Here is a 19,652-nt window from a genome sequence, read left to right as displayed (position 1 = left end):
TCTCCTTGCTCTTCTCTTTCCACCACATAGGTTTAATCGTAATCGGATTACCATCAAAAGTCCGGCTGTCGATGCCCTGAAGAAGGTAATTTTGTTCCGAGCAAGCAAAAAGAGAAAGAGGTAGAAGATTGGACGGTCATGCTTGTGCTAGATGGTAGCCTCTTCATAGGCAGAAATTTCATTCCAGATAGCACGAGGAGCTCTCATCACTCTCTACCAGCTTTCATCAAGATAATAAATGAACAACGGAGATATTAAGGCCCACGCCATCATCATTAAAGTGAATCTTGACCTTTATAATAAGCCTGATAAAGGAACAACAATGTTGTAGTTTGTAGGTTTAATCAACTCTTTGTCATGTTAAATCAGCACCACAACCACCAATAGAAGAAAGCCAGAAACATGATTTGGTTTTTGTTCTGTTTGGATTATCTGGTGTTTTTATCACCAGACTCTAGTGTTCTTTATGATGGGTCTAGTGTTCTTCAGTACAAACAAAATACTATCTTGAGAGGTTAATCATTATGGTGGTCAACCTAATAGAGGCCTTACCATTAAACTCCGTTTTGAAACTTGGAAGAAGAAGGAAGAGGAAATTGGAATTTAACTTGTGATTAGTGCGGAAGCTGAGAGGTGGGAAGGCTTTGGGCTTGTTTGGCGTGTTTTTCTGTGTGGTCTTTTGGCTGTTTACAAGTTGGGAAGATCGAAAATCGGTCTATTTCCGTTTGGCATGCGGAAGACCTAGCTGCCAAAAGATGGGACACCGAAAATACACATGAAGTCTATTTTGGGCTGATTTCGGGAAGCTCCCAATGAAAGCTTCCTGCGTCTTTTGCACGTACGCCACACCATATCTTTTTTTATTTTTGTTTTGTGTCTCTTCATGCTTATGTGTTATACCTTTGTGTCCATTTTGGTGAATGAAAATACTCTATAAATAGAGTTTTGATCAACCAAGTGGTACAGAATAACACACAATCACATTTTTCACTTTCCATTGTTTTTCAACATCTCTAAACATCTTCCATTGGCGATTCACAGAAGACTGGTAAGTGAGTACATGTTTAGTATAAGCCTGTGGGTTGTTTCATCTTGGAAATCGATTTGCAAATACCCAGTTGCACCATAAGGGGAAAATGTGATTTTAAAAAGAGTGACCAAGTGGCACGACTCATCACTTTCATACTCTTTGCAAGGTTCCGTTTGCAAATTTGTAGTTCACAACCAACTTCTCCTAAAGCGATTATGCACCACTAATGCACTCTGGGTTCGGAAAAAGCACAAAATGATAAGTTCCATTCTCCATTCGTTACTAATTTTACAACAATTCCACTCATAGGGGGTTGTAGCTCTAAACTTGGCCCAAAGAACATTTGGGTCCGGCAATGCAGTAGTTTTTTTTTTTTAGGGTAAAAGACTTAAACATATCCTAAGTTTTCACAAGTTATCTTAAACATACCCTAATCTTTTCAAAAAGACTTGAATATTGACCTCATTGGACTTGAACATACTCTACATTAATGAAACCTTACATGTAAATTTGTTTAAAATTTTGAAAATCCTATTTTGCCCTTTTAGACAGAAATAAAAGAAGGATAAGTGAGGTGGAAGAAGAAGAAGATAAAAGGAGAGTAGAGAAAAATGGAATACTAAATAAGTGTGAAAAGAAGAGAGAGAGAGAGAAGTGAATACTAAATATTTGGTCATTGGAATCAATGCTTCTATGAATTTTATTCCATTTGATACTCTGGATTTAATGGCTGAAAAAGAGAGGGGATAGTTTCAGCTTTCAGTTCCAACTTAAAGTCCCACTTCTGAGAAAAAAAATGTATTTTACAGAGAAAGATATTAACAGTCAATAGTAGCCTAGTAGGTTCATTCATCTTCAAGTCTTTATTATTGGAGACTATTTCCTTGGTTTCATGAATCCATGATACATGAATATTTAGAATAAGAAAAAAAAATCGAAGTTAGAGATAGAATGGATTCGCATATAGAAATGAACAAAATTTCATTTGTTATCTCATTTTGGGAGCACTATCACAATTCTTTCTTTATTTGTGTTTTTCATCCTATTTTTGGGGAGTGAAGACCTACTTTGCTTTGGTGGTTTTTATTGATATGCCTAAACAACTAACACCCACATGAGTTTAAAAATTTCAGGGTATATTTTAGAAATCTAAAAAAAATCTTTTTGAAAATCTCATCAAGGTACCTTTAAGTCAATTTATGAAAACTCAAGGTATGTTTATGTTTTTTACCCTGTTTTTTAGTCCTCATCTACCACCATTATGTTGCTGGTGGTTGTATTTAGGGTCCTAATTAATTTCTCCATAAATATTCCTCTCTCTCTCATGAAACTGATTAGTTGTAAACACTTCTGACCAGACATTTTTGTGAATATTATAGAGAGCTTTTTCTCATAAACAATACCACACCATTGACCATCCATTTGGAAGGATTCGAGTATATTAGGCTCTGTTTGAAAAGAATACAAATGCAAATATATACAATACAAATTCATACAAAATATAAGGTTTTCCACTCTACATATTTATATTTGTACTCTTTCCAAACTGAGTCCTAGGAAAGAGGAATATCAATTTCTATGTATATGTGGACATACTTCCCTCTTGCCACTGCAAACATTATACCAACAATCTTAATCAACCGCCTAATTTGGTAAAACCTCATAATCAAAATATTCCATTGGCATCAATGCAACTGATCCACACCATTGTTTTGTTAATAGTCTCGGGAGCAACTCGATAAGAATGCCTCCACTTAATGAAAGGTACTATTGTCTACTATACATGGCCTTCAAACATCACTTTATAGTAATCCTTATATCTTAAAATTTTATTGGTATCCTGTACTTTGGGTATTAGAAGACTAAACTTGTAATTTACAATTTATTAATTTTCCTCTTTTTTGTTTTTTTTTCTTCATTTGCTATATATATGTCTCTTTGTAATATTTCCCGAATCAATGAAAAGAGAATTATCTCTCTCTCCAAATTGCGATATGGTATAAGAGCATCCATCGCCTTCTCAGCCAAACCACTCCCCGGAATCAAGACCGCTAGTGGTTTCACGGCTCCCGCGCTAACGGCCTTCTCTTTGTTCTGTTTCATCGAGCAAAGCTTGGAGAACGTTGTAAGTGTGTCTTTCTTCCCTCGGTTCAATCCATTCAGGAGCAAAGAAACCAATGGCGAGATGGTGCCGCACGCACCAATAGAGATCTTGTTGTCTTCGATGAATGGGAGACTAAGTAGAGCACAAGCAGCATTCTGCTTTGACACCTCTGTACCGGTTTTCAGAGCTTCATAAATTTTCTGCTATATCATTTTCCAGCGTCGCCATTATCACAGACGCGCTCAAAGATAGGCTCTCTGTTTTCTTTTTTTCTGCGTTTCTTTGGGAGATTGTCCTCTTGTTTGTTCTTTCTGATCTCGACAAACGCGCTCAAAGATAGGCTCTCTGTTTTCTTTTTTCTACGTTTCTTTGGGAGATTGTCCTCCCGTTTATTCTTTCTGATCTCGACAAGATTGTCTTCCCTTCTTCGCCGAGCCTCGTCTGCATCAACGCCAATCTTGTAGGATTTTCCTGCGAACATCGGTTCGGGAACTAAGAGTATCTCGTTGTTCTTTTCCCAATGGCACTGAACTGAGAAGGATTCGCTGGTAGAAATATTCTCCAAGATCTGATTTCTTCATCACAATCTTTCTGCGGCACTAAACAGCAGGTTCAGACAAATCCAGTTCTCTGTTTCACAATCTCGCCGACAGTAGGGCTTTGCAGATTGGAAAATTTGTTGTTGGTTTCTTCTTCTTGCTGCTACTGGTGTTGTTGAGCAAGCTGATTGGAAATATTATCAGAACGGCTTTGCATATCGGAAAATCTGTTGCGGGTTTCTTCTTCTTGCTGCTACTGGTATTGTTGAGCAAGCTAATTGGAAATATTATCAGAACATCCTCCATACTCTGCAATACTGATTGGATTAAAGGATAGTTTGAACATCTGAGAAGGGCTCTCCATTACTGTCCGCTTTTGAAGTTCTATTGAACAACTGGAAATATTATCGTTGCTTGTTCTGTTTGTAGGCGTCCCTTCGGTCTTCCGCTTGCATACATCGGTGGGGGCTTTTGGACAGAATTTTCTCTTATCAGAATTGTTTTTCTTGGCTGGCCTTCCGCTTGCATACACCGATTTCACAGAATTAGTTCAATTTGATCAAGTCTTTCTACTATAATCAACATGGCAAACAATGAGATTCATCCTATTGTGCAACAACAAATTGCAGTTACAGCAAGGCCTGAAGATACACCATCAAATCTGTTCTACCTTCATCCGAATGAGAATCCATCTCTGGTGTTAGTTTCACCAGTTTTATCAGGGCCTAACTTTCATTCATGGTTCAGATCCATGCGAATGGCTTTGCTCTCAAAGAATAAGGTTGGTTTTGTTGATGGAAGCATACTAATTCCTTCGAAGGATGATCCTACTTATCCAGCCTGGCAAAGATGCAACACAATGGTTTATTCATGGTTAGTCCGTTCCTTATCACCTTCAATTGCTAAAAGTATTTTGTGGTTATACAATGATGTGGATATTTGGAAGGACTTATATGATAGGTTTTCTCAAGGAGATGCTATAAGAATCTCAGAATTGCAAGAAGAGATTTATAATTTTCGACAAAACTCACTCTTTGTCACTGATTATCACACACAATTAAAGATTCTGTGGGATGAATATGTTACTCTTAGACCTGTTCCAGTTTGCACTTGTGAGCCCCAATGTTCTTGTCAAGCACTCAAGGATGTTAAGAAAGCTTATCAGAATGATTATTCTATCAGATTCTTGAAAGGCCTCAATGATAATTTCGCGACAGTAAGGTCACAAATCTTCTTGATGGATCATTTGCCCAACATTACCAAATTGTTTTCTTTAGTACTTTAGCATGAAAGACAGTTCAATAATCCTATGATTAAGCTTGAGGAACCAGCCTCTGTGTTCTTAACCCAAGGACAAAGATCTAATTACAATCAAAGACCATTTGTTCCACAAAATTCACAGCAATCTCAGAGATCTTTTTCCTCTTCTAACTTTGGTTCAGGAACCACTAATTCAAGAAGGTCCTATGCTAATACAGGATCCAAGCCAATCTGTAGCTATTGTAACACTCCAGGACATACAGTTGAAACTTTCTATAAAAAGCACGGATATCCAATTGGCTATAGAGGAGGAAAAGGCAGATTTGATTCAAAAGTTAAGCATGCCAATCAAGTTTCTTATAACAGTAAATTAGCAGACGAAGGCACAGATGTTGCAGATTCTTCAATTCCTAATTCTGCATCTAGAGTTCATAATGAATTCACTTCAGCCAATAATGTGGCCACCTCTCCAATTACTCAGGACCAATACAATCAACTCATGAGTCTGCTTCAACAAGTCAACCTTGCTCCTGGTTCTACATTAGCATCTTTGTCCACACCTTAGGTCAATCAGCTAACATCAACCTTTACTCCAATTGCTAATGAGTTAGGTAAATTCATTCTTTCATGCACCATTAATGATAATGAATCTCATCAAACACACTGGATTCTTGATAGCGGTGCCACTGATCATATAACCAATAGTTTATCCAATTTTTCAACCTATACACCTGTCACAAATACTCATGTCATTTTACCCAACAATCAAAAGGTTTCAGTTTCTTATATAGGAACTGTTATATTCTCTTCCAATTTTGTATTTCATAATGTTCTTTATATACCTCATTTCTCTTTCAATCTTATATCTACTAGCAAACTTACTGATTCATATCCTTGTTGTCTCATTTTTCAACACAATCTTTGTATCCTCCAGGATCATCAACGCTAGAAGATGATTGGATTAGCTAAAAAAGTCAATGGCCTCTATAAGCTTATCCTACATTCTATTTCTTGTAATTCTTCCATTACTTGTAATTCTGTTTCTATTCCTTTTTATAATAAGCCTAATGCAATTGATATATGGCATTTTAGGATGGGGCATTTGTCCAATCATCGATTGAAACTTTTGAGAGCATTGGATCATTCTATAACACTACCATCTTCAAATTACTGTTCCATATGTCATTATGCCAAACAAAGAAAACTTTCATTCCCCATTAGTCATTCTAATTCTGCCAATTGTTTTGATTTGATTCACATTGATACATGGGGTCCTTTTTCTACTCCTTCATTTTATGGACATAAATATTTTTTGACAATAGTTGATGACAAGAGTATATTTACATGGATATACCTTATGAAAACTAAATCTGAAGCTAGACAACATATTCAAAACTTTTGTTTTTTGATTGAAACTCAATTTTCTACAAAAGTAAAGTGTATTAGATCTAATAATGCTTTAGAATTTAACATGTCTGATTTTTATGCTTCAAGAGGTATTGTTCATCAAACTACATGTGTGTATACTCCTCAACAAAATTCTATTGTTGAGAGAAAACACCAACATATTTTGAATGTTGCCAGAGCTCTCAAGTTTCAATCATAACTTCCCCTTTCCTTCTGGTCTGATTGTGTTTCTCATGCAATCTATCTAATAAATAGAACTCATTCCCCAATCATTTCAAACAAAACTCCATTTCAACTTCTTTATCATGTTGCTCCTTCATTTGATCATTTGAAAGTTTTTGGATGCCTTTGCTTTGCTTCTACACTTGATACAGATAGAACTAAGTTTGATACTAGAGCCAATCCTTGTGTATTTCTTGGCTATCCTTCTGCCACTAAAGGTTTTTGTTTGTATAATTTTAGAACTAAAAAGGTCATTGTCTCAAGAGATGTGCATTTCTATGAACACTCGTTCCCTTTTCATTCTAATTCTTTCTCAATAGATAATTCAGACATTGTTCTTCCCACAGAATATGCAGTTCCTTTAACAGAACCCTCTCCACTTTTTTTCACATCTTTATCTACTAATCAATCACCACCACTTACCACTTCAGATAATACCACTATTGATCCAACCCTTCTACTAATGTTTCACCAGATCTCATACAAATTACACATTCTAAAACCTAACCTAGAAGATCATCCAGACCTCATACACTTCCTTCATATCTTGACCAATATCACTGTCAAATACCAAATCTTAAAGCCAATTCTGTTTTCAAAACCTCCAATCCTCACCCCATATATCTTCTACCTATTCCACTCACAAATTATCTCATTTTCATAGGATCTTTGCTACTCAAATCTCCCAAACCAAAGATCCTAGAACCTATAATGAGGCTATAAAATCACAATGCTGGAAGGATGCAATGGCACTTGAGATTAAGGCATTAGAGCAAAATAATACTTGGGTTTTAATCGATTTACCTGCAAGAAAACAACCTATAGGGTGCAAATGGGTTTTTAAAACCAAGTATCATGCAAATGGCAACGTTGAAAGATACAAGGCAAGACTAGTTGCCAAGGGCTATACTCAACAGAATGGCATTGATTATCTTGATACTTTTTCTCCAGTTGCAAAAATAACAACTATTAGATGTTTACTTGCTGTTACAGCTATTAAAGATTGGCATTTGCAACAACTGGATATTAACAATGCCTTTTTGCATGGTGACTTACATGAAGAAGTTTACATGACTCTTCCCCTAGGTTTTGAAACTTCAGATCCTTCAAAAGTGTGCAGATTAACTAAGTCACTCTATGGTCTCAAGCAGGCAAGTAGACAATGGAATAAAAAACTCACTGATGCCTTGTTGTCTCAAGGATTCACTCAGGCAATTTCTGATACTTCTCTGTTCACAAGACAAGCTGGTTCTCATTTTATAGCCTTGCTAATTTATGTTGATGATGTCATTTTGGCAAGTGACAACATTGAATTAATAAATGAGGTCAAAAAGTTCTTACATGATACTTTCAAAATTAAAGATATCAGCCAACTCAAGTTCTTTCTTGGCCTAGAAGTTGCCAGATCCACGACTGGCATTAATCTCAGCCAAAGGAAGTATGTGATTGATCTCTTGGAGGAAACAGGTTTTATAAACAGCAAGCCAGTATTTACTCCTATGATTACCTCTCAAAGACTTGATAAAGATGTTGGTACTCCTCTAACGGATGTTACTTCCTATAGAAAATTGGTTGGAAAATTAATTTATTTATGTAGCATAAGGCCAGACATTTGTTTTACTGTCCAACATCTTTCTCAGTTTTTGGACTGCCCTACAGACCTTCATATGCAAGCTGTACATAGAATTCTTTAATACTTAAAAGCTAGTCTTGGCCAAGGAGTGTTCTTCTCTGCTTCATCATCTCTATAGTTGAAAGCCTTCTCAGATTCAGATTGGGCTTCATGCCTTGATACCAGGAGATCTATCACTGGCCATTGTGTTTTTTTGGGAGATAGTCTAATATCTTGGAAATCAAAGAAGCAACAAACTGTTTCCAAATCTTCCTCTGAAGGTGAGTATCGTGCCCTTGCTGCTGTTACATGTGAAGTTCAATGGCTTACTTATTTATTAAAAGATTTGCAGATCCCTCAAGTTGCTTCTGCTCTTGTTTTTTTGTGACAATCGATCAGCTATTCACATTGCTTGTAATCCAGTTTTTCATGAGCGTACAAAACATATTGACATAGATTGCCACATTGTAAGGGAAAAATTGCAAGCCGGTTTGTTCCACCTGATGCCAGTAACTTCTGAAGACCAATTAGTTGACTCCTTCACTAAGCCCTTGCCACCTCACTCGTTCAATAGTTCAATCTGTTAGCCGACTCCTTTACAATTATCTCTCTCTCCAAATTGATTATCTTTTCAATTGATTCTCTTTTCAATTAATTCTCTTTTCATTGATTCTCTTTTCAATCTGTTAGCTGATTCCTTTACAATTTATTAGTTTTCCTCTTTTTTGTTTTTTTTTTTCTTCATTTGCTATATATATATGTCTCTTTGTAATATTTCTCGAATCAATGAAAAGAGAATTATCTCTCTCCAAATTGCGATATTGGGGTAGTCCCACTTTAGTATTCAAACTTTAGAACGTGCCACTAAAATATCTAAATTCCCCAAAAGTGCCACTTTTAATCCCGGTATTCTGTCAATTATCTAAGCACATGATTTCACATGTGATTTGAAACATTTTAAAATCCCAAAATTAAGCTTTAGAAGAAGGCATTGTTCCTCAAATATTAAGCGTGTCTTTGGAACCGTGGGCATTTATTGAATAAACGTTGTCACATAGGCGCCACTTCAACATTTGCTCCATTATGCGGATACATATGCATAGAGACTTGTAAAAGCGGACCTTGATTTATGTGTGTGTCTACCATTGGGGAAGCTTCATTTTTAGTACCTCCCCCAATGGGTAGGCATTTATTCATTGTTTTGCTGATGTGGTGCCTAATGATGCCTAAGTATCAATAAACGGGTCCATTATTGCTTTTCTCGGTTTTGCAAATAAATAAAGTACAAATGTTTAGTTAATAAACGCCCACGGTTCCAAACACATACTAAAGATATGTACCTTCTTTTTTATAGTTTGGTAGGAAAAATAAAATGAATTATTTAATTAAAAAAAACTCATACACTAGTTTGAATGAGCTTGAGAAGAAGTCTCAAACACCACTACCACCAAAGAGGCTAACGACCTCCTTTAAAAACTCTTGTTGTAGTTGTCCTAGTCATTTCCTGCACACCCGATCTGCTACCCATAAATAATTGTTCCCACATCCATACCCACATAACACCATTGCCTTGTATTGAGAACATCTCCCCATGAATGATAAGGGAGATATTCCCAATGCTCAATTGTAATTACTAGTTGGTAAGAATGTAGGGAAACAACTCATGGATAGTAGATCTGAGCCCTTCTGGGAAACATGGGGTTGATTTGTGCCAAATTTTGGGGTTTGGGGTCGTGGTGAGGTTTTGGTGCCTGAATCTAGAGCGATGGATGCCAGTGAAAGGAGTTGGATGTAGGATTCTAGTGGTTGTTAATTGGCCGATTGTAGTTGAAAAACACAGTTTAGGGAAATGATTACAAACGTATAAATACTCAATAGTTTAGGGAAATGATTCAAAATTCGATCCTATTCTGTTGGATTTGAATATCCCCTATATTTGATTTTTAGATAGGATCTGATTAAAAATTGGGTTGAATTTGGATCAACCTATATATATATATATATATATATATATATAATATTATATAATATTTAGTATTTATTTATAATATATATTAGGGAAAATTCCCGATTAGTACCCTATACTTTATGCCTAGTACCATTTTGGTTCCTGAACTTTAAAACACGACAATTCAGTACCTAAACTTTCAAAACGTGCCAATCTAATACCTGCCATTAATTAGCTATTAACCAGCCATTTGAAAATCAAATGCCTCTTAAGTGCTATTTAATTATCTTTAATAACTATCCAAACATTGACAAAAAATGAACAGTCCCAAATTTCTTGAGTAAAAGAGAAAATGGTTTGGAACTGCTCATTTTTGTCAACTTTTGGATGGCTAATAAAGAAAATTAGATGATACTTGAAAAACATTGTCTTTTCATATGCCACTTAATGACTGGTTAGTAACTGATTGATGACACATTTTGAAAATTTGGATATTAAATTGTTGCATTCTAAAGTTTAGGGACCAAAGTGGCATTAGACCCAAAGTACAGGATACTAATTAAGTGGTCAAAGCCAAACCAATTAAATGGTTAATCGGTTTTCAGTTTAAAATATATGCCAAACCATGACACCCCTACATTTGGGACTTGGGAGTACTTCTTGGAATACATGCTTATTTTTGCTAATGGGAAATCAATCTGAATAAGTGATTTTTAGATAAGTGTCTGTCTCAGCGTTTCGTCGTGCTTCATTCAGATCTAAAGTCACCTTTCGACATGCCGCGATTGGCTCACTTGTAATGCGCTTTCTAGTAGGATTGTTAGTTTAGATTGTTTTCTGTTGGAGTTTAATCAAATTTACTTTTCCGACTCTTGGGAAAGAGCTACCCCCTAGGCATGTATAACTCCTCACTTTTTCTATCGAAAGAGGTGCTTTTTCAAGAAATAATCTATTTTCAACAAGTAAAAAACTTTGCTTTTTGTTTTTTAAGTTCTTTTTCAAAAAATGCTAATTGTGATTTTGGCCCGTATTGATAATCACATAATTTTCAAAACAGAGACTTGAATGTAGTACGTAGTATGTTGTTTAGTATGTAGAATGTACCAAAAAAAAAACTAACTTGGGTTAGTTTTGTTGGACCGATTCAAATTTGCATTCCTACGAAGTACAAACAAACATCCCTAGGTTTTGCTTTGCACTTCGAATAAAAATACTACTTCTGAATTCGTATCTCATCGTGTTTATACAGGGTGGAAGACAAATTGTGTTGAGTTCTCACCGTAAAAGTCATCTATCTTGTTTACACAGTTGACTCTCGAAGAAGAACAATGGAATACCTATTCTAAGTTTGTGGAGTTTCAGTTCTCTTCTTCGAGCTTCTCTTGTTACTGGTAATAGTCGGCTTGTATTTTCTATTATTTTATTTGTAAAGAAAAAACCTCGGGGTTTATAATAGTGGTTTGTTAACTTTGCAAGCCTCCATCACAGAAAACTAAATGATGCATTGGAAGTTGCAAATTTTTAGCACTCAGAATAGATCCTAAGGCTTTGTATGCTATGTAAATGTTGTAGGTAATTTGAATGGTTGTCAGCACATATCAGGCAGCTAGTGGTGCTGCTGCTGCAATGGAAGAGCTTGAACTGCAGACACGTGAGGTTTCCTCTGTTTCACTATACCTTATTATTATTCGGCCCTTTTTTAAATTTTAACCATTTTAAGAGAGGACAAAGTTGATTGCTATTATCGTCTGGGAAAAACTAACATTTCTGTTTGCTTGTAATATAAGGTCCTGGAGGGCAAAAGGCCAACTTGTAATATTTTTAAGCAACAGGTTTGCCTTTATTTCATCTACATGTTGCCTATCATAGGGCATGGTTAGATGCATTCACTTTCCATTGAATCATTCAGACTAACCTCTTGACCCGCACCCCATGCAGTACGCTTTTAATTTGTTCTCACACAATGCACCTATTCTCTCAAATGGATATAATGAAGAGGAAATGAAAATGGTGAAGGAGACTAGAAAAATTTGGGTAAGCATTGGGTTGAATCTTCTCATTCTTCTGATTTTGGTCATGTATATAATTCTTCCTTGGAGTTCCCTTGATGATAGAAGCCGTAAACCATTGAATCTACCTACAATACTTTTGCTTTAATTTCATTCAGAATGATCCAAATGTCAAGGTGACTGCCACTTGTATTCGAGTCCCTGTGATGCGTGCACATGCTGAAAGCATTAATCTACAATTTGAGAAGCCACTTGATGAGGTAAGGCTGTTAAATTTGGATACAGTTGCTTCTCAAACCATTTCTCTGTTAGAAAATGATAACTAATTTGTAAAAATACACATTATTGATAGAGATATAAATACATGGATTTAAATGTTATTAAAAACCTTGAAACAATAGATCTGCATGCTTTTCCTATTGTTAGAAAATGCACAAGTTCTATGATATCTAGATCAGTACATTTTAGGATTATGTTACATCATGTTACATTCTACTTTAGTAGTTTTTGGCAACAACTTAACTCTGAATATTGTTGGTCTACTGCACTTCTGGTTCTTCTTTTAGCCTTTTTTCTTGTATTAATAGTAATCTCTTCTTAATGTTTGAAACACCTATTTCTAGCCAATCCATTCTTATCTGGGTGGTTGTGGCACCATCTCCATTGTCATGAGGTCTCAGTTTTGAACTGAGACAAAACAGTCTTCTGCAGTTGAGCATTGAAGTCATAGATTCAAGCAAGAAACATAAATACCTAGGCTAGCTTACCAATTTCCCTGGGTAGGTTAAGAGGTCTTGGGTTCAAATCTTGTTAACAACATTTATCAATCAAAAAATAAATAAATAACCCTGAGTAGGCCTTGTGACACAATCTCCCTGTACTTTAGGTACCCTATTTAATGCAATAGGTTGTTCAGACATCAAAAGTTGCATTGCCCACAAAAGGACATACTGGCTCAAGGTTGTCCTACTCTTGTTACAGCAAAATCTTTATGTTTTTAGGTTTGGGGCCAGTATGGTAAAAAATATAATTTAACTTTTACCTATTACTTATTGGTTTTGTTAATTTATGATACCTGCATTTATACTTTATAGATGCTGTCACCATGTGTTTGATCAATCCCATTATGTTTCATTATACAGCTCTTGTTACTGTTTACATGTCAATGAAACTATGCTGCTACATTTAACATGCCACTTTTGTGGTTGACAATGTTTGCCACCTTGTTGACTATGACATTGTGTGGATGTCTTATATTCTTGTGGCCTTTGTTTCTTGTTTGATGTATTTTTCTGCTAAAACATCTTTTTAGTTTTGCATACATTGTCTTGTATGTCTGGAGCTTCTAGCTTTACCTTCATGTTCAACCATTTTAATATTTTGATCAATGTTTCAACAACCAGACCAGCTAACCAGCTGAACTAGAAGGGGCACATTCAGTTCAATTGAAATCAGAGCAATTGGTCCCACATAACTGGTATAGACAATCTGGAAGTGGAACTGCCAGGTTAAACTAGGAAAACCAAAACTAGTTCCTTTTCTGGTTTGATACCCATGCCAGTTTTCATAACATCGACCATAGTTCACTAATTATGTAATTCCTGTGTTGATTTTATTAAGTGTTAGATTTCAGGGTATTCTTTATTGCTGTGAATGTGATAACCTTAACATGTTACTAATTAACAGTCACTCTGCATTGATTATGAATTTATGATTTCTCTATATAGCTTGCAATGACTTGTAAAAATCAAGGTTTTCCATTGTAAACTGTTTTTGTTTAGTCCATTAGACTAATATAACATTTGTGAAAGACCCCTGCAATAGCAATACAATGAACCCCATGTTCTAATGCCTCCAACTCCCAAATGTGTAGTATTCTAAATTTATTTCACTAGTGTGTAGTGAAGATCCCCCCAAAATATCCCAGGCTTGCTAATGAAGATACGTAAGTTAATTCTACTCAACAAATAAGACATTCCCAATTGAAACCCAATGGTTCAACGTTATTCCCTTTCTATGTTCTTTCACCAAGTGATTCAATAAGGATATCAATGTCAAGAAGAACCACATGAATTCCTTTGGTGGTTCTTCTTGGTTAAGTAGTTTGGAAGATTAGAAGAGAGAAAGCGAGTTCTGGTGGAGCAAATCGAGGATTTGGACCAGAAGGAAGAGAGAGGTTCATTTGGAGAGAAAGAAAGGAAGTTGAGATGGGTTTTGAGGAGGCAGATGGAGGACATCTTGGTTAAGGAGGAAATTAGTTGGAGGCAAAAATCCAGGTGTAAGTGGCTAAAGGCGGGAGACAGAAACACAAGGTTTTTCCATTCAATGGCAAATGGGAGGAAAAAGAAGAATTCCATCTCTAATTTGGAAGTTGATGGAGCGGTGTTGTCCCACCCGGCAAAAATTGCAGAGGCTCTAGTAAACCACTTCAAATCTATTTTTAGAAGGTCTATGAATGGGAGAGTGTGGTTGGAGGGATTGGATAGGCCGACTCTAAGTGCAGAGAAGAGAGAGTGGTTAGAAAAAAGTTTTGATATGGAGGAAGTAAAGGAAGCAGTATTCTCAATGGACAGGACAAAAGCTTCGGGTCTAGATGGGTTCACAATGGCCTTTTACCAGGACTGTTGGGATATTTTGGAGAATGATCTTAGATCAGTTTTTGAGGAGTTCCACTGGAGGGGTGTAATAAATCTGGGCTTGAACTCAACTTTCATTGCTTTAGTCCCAAAGAAGAAAGATGCTTCTCAACCAAAGGATTTTAGACCTATTAGTCTGGTGACTAGCTTGTACAAAATCATTGCAAAGGTGTTGTCTCTCAGGAAAAAGAAGGTGCTCCCCTCTATTATTGCACCCAACCAAGGTGCTTTTGTGGAGGGAAGACAGATCACCGATCAGATTCTCATTGCAAATGAGAGCTTGGAGAGCTTTAGGAAGTCAAAGAAGAAGGGAGTGGTTTGCAAATTGGATTTGGAAAAGGCTTATGACTTGGTTGATTGGTCTTTCTTGATGGAGGTGTTGAGGAGTTTTGGTTTTGGAGACAGGTGGTGTAAGTGATTTGGGGCTATGTTAGGACTTGTCATTATTCTATCCTGGTGAATGGGACTGTGGTTGACTTCTTTCTTGCGTTGAGAGGTCTAAGACAAGGAGATCCTCTTTCCCCATTTCTTTTCACCCTGATTGTCGATGTGCTTGGGAGATTGATCCATAGAGCAGACTCGAGGAATTTGATAAGAGGGTGGAGAGTAGGAAGGGAGGAGGTTCCCTTAACACTTCTACAGTTTGCAGATGATACTATCATATTCTGTGAAGGAGGGAACTTCAATTGGATTCGGAATCTAAAGTTGACAATACAACTCTTCGAGCAGATATCTAACCTCAAGGTAAACTTTGATAAGAGTTGTGTGGCGGGAGTGAATGTGAACGAAAGGGACCTAAGGGAATTTGCAGGTGAGCTAGGTTATGCAATTTCAGGTTGGCCCCTGACATACTTGGGCCTCCCTTTAGGAAATAATCCTAAGAGTGTTAGCTTTTGGGCTCCGGTAGTGGAGAGGTTTGAGAAGAGGCTGGCGGCTTGGAAGAGAAATTATCTTTCTTTAGGTGGGAGAGTCACTCTCATTAGGTCTACCCTAGCTAACCTACTTGTCTACTATCTGTCAGTGTTTAAGATCCCCTCGAAATAAGGAACTTTCTATGGGAGACTGGAGAAGAGAAGAGAGATCATAGGGTGAGTTGGGAGGTGGTCACTAGGTGTAAAAAACTATGAGGTCTTGGGATTGGTAATTTCAAGAAAAGGAATATGGCTCTACTGGGGAAGTGGTTGTGGAGGTTTTCATTGGAAAATGATAAATTGTGGACTAAGATTATGGCTAGCATTCATGGGCTGGAAGACAATGGCTGGGATCCTGGAATCTTGGCAAGGGCTTCAGTTGCTTCTCCTTGGAAATCCATTCACAATCTGCTTCCAGTTTTCTCCCCTTGGATCAGGTATGGTCTAAACTTTGGTAACCGAATAAAATTCTGGGAACAACTTTGGGTCGGGGATTCTCCTCTGAAGGATCAGTTTCCTTCCTTGTATGCTCTATCAGACTTGAAAAATGAACCCATATCTTCTTTCTTGGTCCCTTCAGCCTCCACTTCTGGCTTTGGATGGAACCTTGGCCTGTGTAGGGCAATTAGGGATACAGACATGGAGCTTGGTAACTTTGCTAGCCTCCCTTGAGATTGTCTTCCTAAACCCTGCTAAGGAAGACACCAGATTTTGGACCCCTTCTAGCTCTGGTACCTTTTCTTGTGCTTCATTCTTTGAAACCTTAACTCAACCTCCTATCCCCTTTGGGTTGTCTTTTCTAGTTAAGGAAATTTGAAGCAGGCATATTCCTCCTCGGGTTGGTTTTTTTTGTTGGGAAATTTTCCTGTAAAGAATCAACACTTTAGACTTACTTCAGAGAAAGAGACCCAACTATTGTCTACTTCCTAATAGATGTGCTCCTTGTAAAGCTAATGGGGAATCTGGCTACCACCTCATGGTCTCTTGTAAGGCTGCTAAAACTGTTTGGGACTGGGTTTTCTCCCATTTTGGGTGTTCTTGGTATCCTCTGGAGACTATCCAAGGTTTGTTTTCTCCTTTTTTCAGTTGGTCTAGGAAGCGAGGAAGACTATGTGGGGAGGTGTATTAGGGCAGCGGTATGCTGGTCTTTGTGGGAAGAAAGAAACTCACACATTTTTTCCGACAAGGAAAGAACATTGGAAGAATTGTTAGATCGAATCCTTTTAAGGGCTGTCCATTAGCTAAAATCTTTGGAGTTGTTTTCAGATTTTCCTGTGGATGACTTGCTGAGAAACTGGAAAGAGAGTGCTTCCATTGCTAGATGCATGAGGACTCTTTGTCCGTTTTGGTCCCCTCCCCCCTCGAGCTTTATAAAGCTGAATTTTGATGGCAGCAGTGTAAGGAATCCAGGGCCCTCTGGGATTGGAGGAGTCTTCAGGAATCAGGAAGGGATTGTTATTGCTTTATTCTCTGGCCCTATTGGAGAAGGTGACTCTCTTAAGGCTGAGATCCTTGCAGCGCTTGAAGGAATTTGAAGAGCAAAGGAATTAAATATCAGTCGTTTGATCCTGGAAGGTGATTCAAAGGTGGTGGTTAGTTGGTTGAAGACAGAGGACAGTGGTTTGTGGAACTTTAACAATGAAAAAAAACAGTTCTTATGGCTGGGTAGGGACATTGAGATTCAGTACAGCTGGGTAAAGAGGAGTGCCAATTCATTTGTGGATACGTTGGCCAAGCAAGGAGTGAATAGGGAGCCTGTTTTTTGGGCTAGTTTTTAATCTTTTCTCTTTGCATTCCCTTTGTTTTCTGTTTTTGGGGAGCTAAGATATTTTATCTCCCCTTTTGTATCCATATTCCCTCTTTTCTTTTAATTTAATGAAGCTGGTGTTATTGATAAAAAAAAAAAAGAACCACATGAATTCAAGATAAAAAAGTAGAGCAACAGTGAATTAGTGAACCTGACCTTAGTAAACTGACCATGATTTGTTGAATCAAACAAGAGGAGCAAGAGCTTCAATAAATTCAGAAGTGACACTATTTATTCAGGAGAAGGTTGACGCAAAGTGGATTGTATATATAGCAATACTGCATAACATAGAAACACTACAAAACTCGGTCCAATAATTGCCTGTTGAATACACTTTTTCAGGATATTAATTTACCAGCAGACTTGTTTACTAACTTTATTAAGAAACACATTCCAGACCTAACCTTTGAATCAACAAACTTCACTAATGGAGTTAATTTCTAAAACATCAAATTACCTATTTCAACCATGTTTAATAAGATGAAGATACCCTGCTCAAAATTACCATTTTTCCCTTTCTTGGCAAACCAAGATACAGCTGTGGAATCAAAAGCTTCAGCTAATCAATGGGTAAGACTGTACCCAGTCTATCCCTCCCAAGGCCCCAGATAGCTGGGATGAACATTGGGTAATGGCCTTTATTAGATCATGACTAAGAAATCAATGAAACAGCCACCTTACAAAAAAAGCTTTAGCAGAATGATATGCAGGAATCATCACATCATTAATAGGACTTCTTTGATCGTCATTACCAATCGAGAGAGAGAGAGAGAAAGACGATGCTGCCCTGGATTACTCTCAAACTAGTCTATTTAATTGAACTAAAAGATCTAAACAAGTAAAACAAAATATGCCCCTTTAAAGATCAATTAAGATCCTAGCACTAGTTACAGGCAGCCAAATTTGGATAACCATTTCAAGCTGTACAATGAGCCCAAGGATGGTATTCGAGAATTCCAACTTGGCCATGTCATCAAATTGTATGGAGAGATCTATGGGCCCTATCATGCTTCAGATGTGATTCATCAGGGTCTCTGAAATGGGCTGCTGGATGCCCCTGCATCACCCCACTGCAGTTGCTATCTCCTCTTTCCTCAAGTTGCATCCTATGTTTTATACTGAATTTGAACATTATGTTTTTTCATGGGGCAAGATGAGCTAGGGGCAGACCAAAAAGAACATGGGTTGCAGTAGTAAGAAATTATTTAAGTGCTCAAAATTTAATGATGGATGTGGCACTAAACAAAGCAGAATGGTGAAACAGGATTCATGTAGCTGACCCCATATAGTTGGAATAAGGCTTAGATGATGATGATGTTTTTGGTCCAGGACACTGCAAGGGATATTCTGAAGAGAGCTGCAGGTGTGGTGATTATTGATGATCGAGCTTCTAATCATTTCCCTACCCCATTGGAGGTGTCAAACAAAGATGATGTTGCGGTTGGCAGGATACGCCAAGATCTATCTCAAGATGGAAATTATGGGTGAGATACATTTGCGATTTGTCAATTTTCTCTTTCAAAATGTTATCTTCATAATACATCATACTGAAAAGCCAATTATTTCCCAAATAGGTTGGATATCTTTGTTTGCGGTGATCAGGTATGCAAGGGAGCTGCTCTTAACGCAGTACAGATTGCAGAGATGTTGTTGTAGTTTGCAGTTGATTCTAATAAATGAATCCCCATTAGAGATGCACTTGTTTCTTGGATTTATGTAAACTGTTATGACAAGGCAAAACCATTTGAGTGGTTTATGATGATGTATCACTGTGAACAATCAAAATCTACGGGTAAATTCTTGGGTTTGGTTATTTTCTTTCCCAAGACATGTGATTCAATTCCTTTTCTCCAGAACAATCAAAATCTCAATATAAGTTCTAATTAAGTAGATTACAGGAAACAGTTTCTCTGCTTTCAATCTTAAAGATGCAGCTGAGTTTTTTGCTTTGGCTTGATAGGGCAGGCTTGGTAGTGGGAGATGAGATGGACTGTAGCTCAGGACACATTGGTCTTTAATTTACAGAATTACGGTTTCCTTGCATGCAAAAATTGGAATCCATGTCCCAGTAATTTGACGTTTCTTATAGGCTGAATGGTCGGACTGTTAAACCGATAAAACTATGATTCATTAAGCTTTTTGATTTTTCATCTAGCCCAAATTTAAC

The 19,652-nt window shown here is 37.1% G+C and overlaps 2 protein-coding genes across 3 annotated transcripts; both read left to right on the top strand.

Annotated features, from left to right (window-relative positions):
• Window positions 1-4,256: 4,256 nt before the first annotated feature.
• On the top strand, window positions 4,257-5,498 carry LOC148801084 (uncharacterized). Its single transcript, XM_088900315.1, has 2 exons — window positions 4,257-4,889; window positions 4,971-5,498. The coding sequence occupies exons 1-2, from the start codon at window positions 4,257-4,259 to the stop codon at window positions 5,496-5,498; spliced, it is 1,161 nt and encodes a 386-aa protein (XP_088756441.1).
• A 5,309-nt stretch (window positions 5,499-10,807) lies between these two features.
• On the top strand, window positions 10,808-19,325 carry LOC104611656 (uncharacterized). 2 transcript variants are annotated; one of them, XM_010278925.3, is made up of 8 exons: window positions 10,808-10,918; window positions 11,372-11,513; window positions 11,695-11,778; window positions 11,910-11,954; window positions 12,061-12,156; window positions 12,290-12,391; window positions 18,815-18,969; window positions 19,060-19,325. In XM_010278925.3, exons 3-8 carry the CDS (start codon window positions 11,704-11,706, stop codon window positions 19,139-19,141), a joined length of 555 nt encoding a protein of 184 aa, XP_010277227.1. In that variant the 5' UTR covers window positions 10,808-10,918; window positions 11,372-11,513; window positions 11,695-11,703; the 3' UTR covers window positions 19,142-19,325. The 2 variants fall into 2 exon arrangements, with proteins under 2 accessions (XP_010277227.1, XP_088755733.1); XM_088899607.1 differs by lacking the exon at window positions 10,808-10,918 and having other exon boundaries at window positions 11,294-11,513.
• Window positions 19,326-19,652: the final 327 nt, after the last annotated feature.

This window comes from Nelumbo nucifera, chromosome 3 (genome assembly GCF_055504915.1).
Source record: "Nelumbo nucifera cultivar China Antique chromosome 3, China Antique-T2T, whole genome shotgun sequence".
NCBI classification, from domain to species: Eukaryota; Viridiplantae; Streptophyta; class Magnoliopsida; order Proteales; family Nelumbonaceae; genus Nelumbo; species Nelumbo nucifera.
This window is presented reverse-complemented; position numbering and strand designations above follow the sequence as displayed.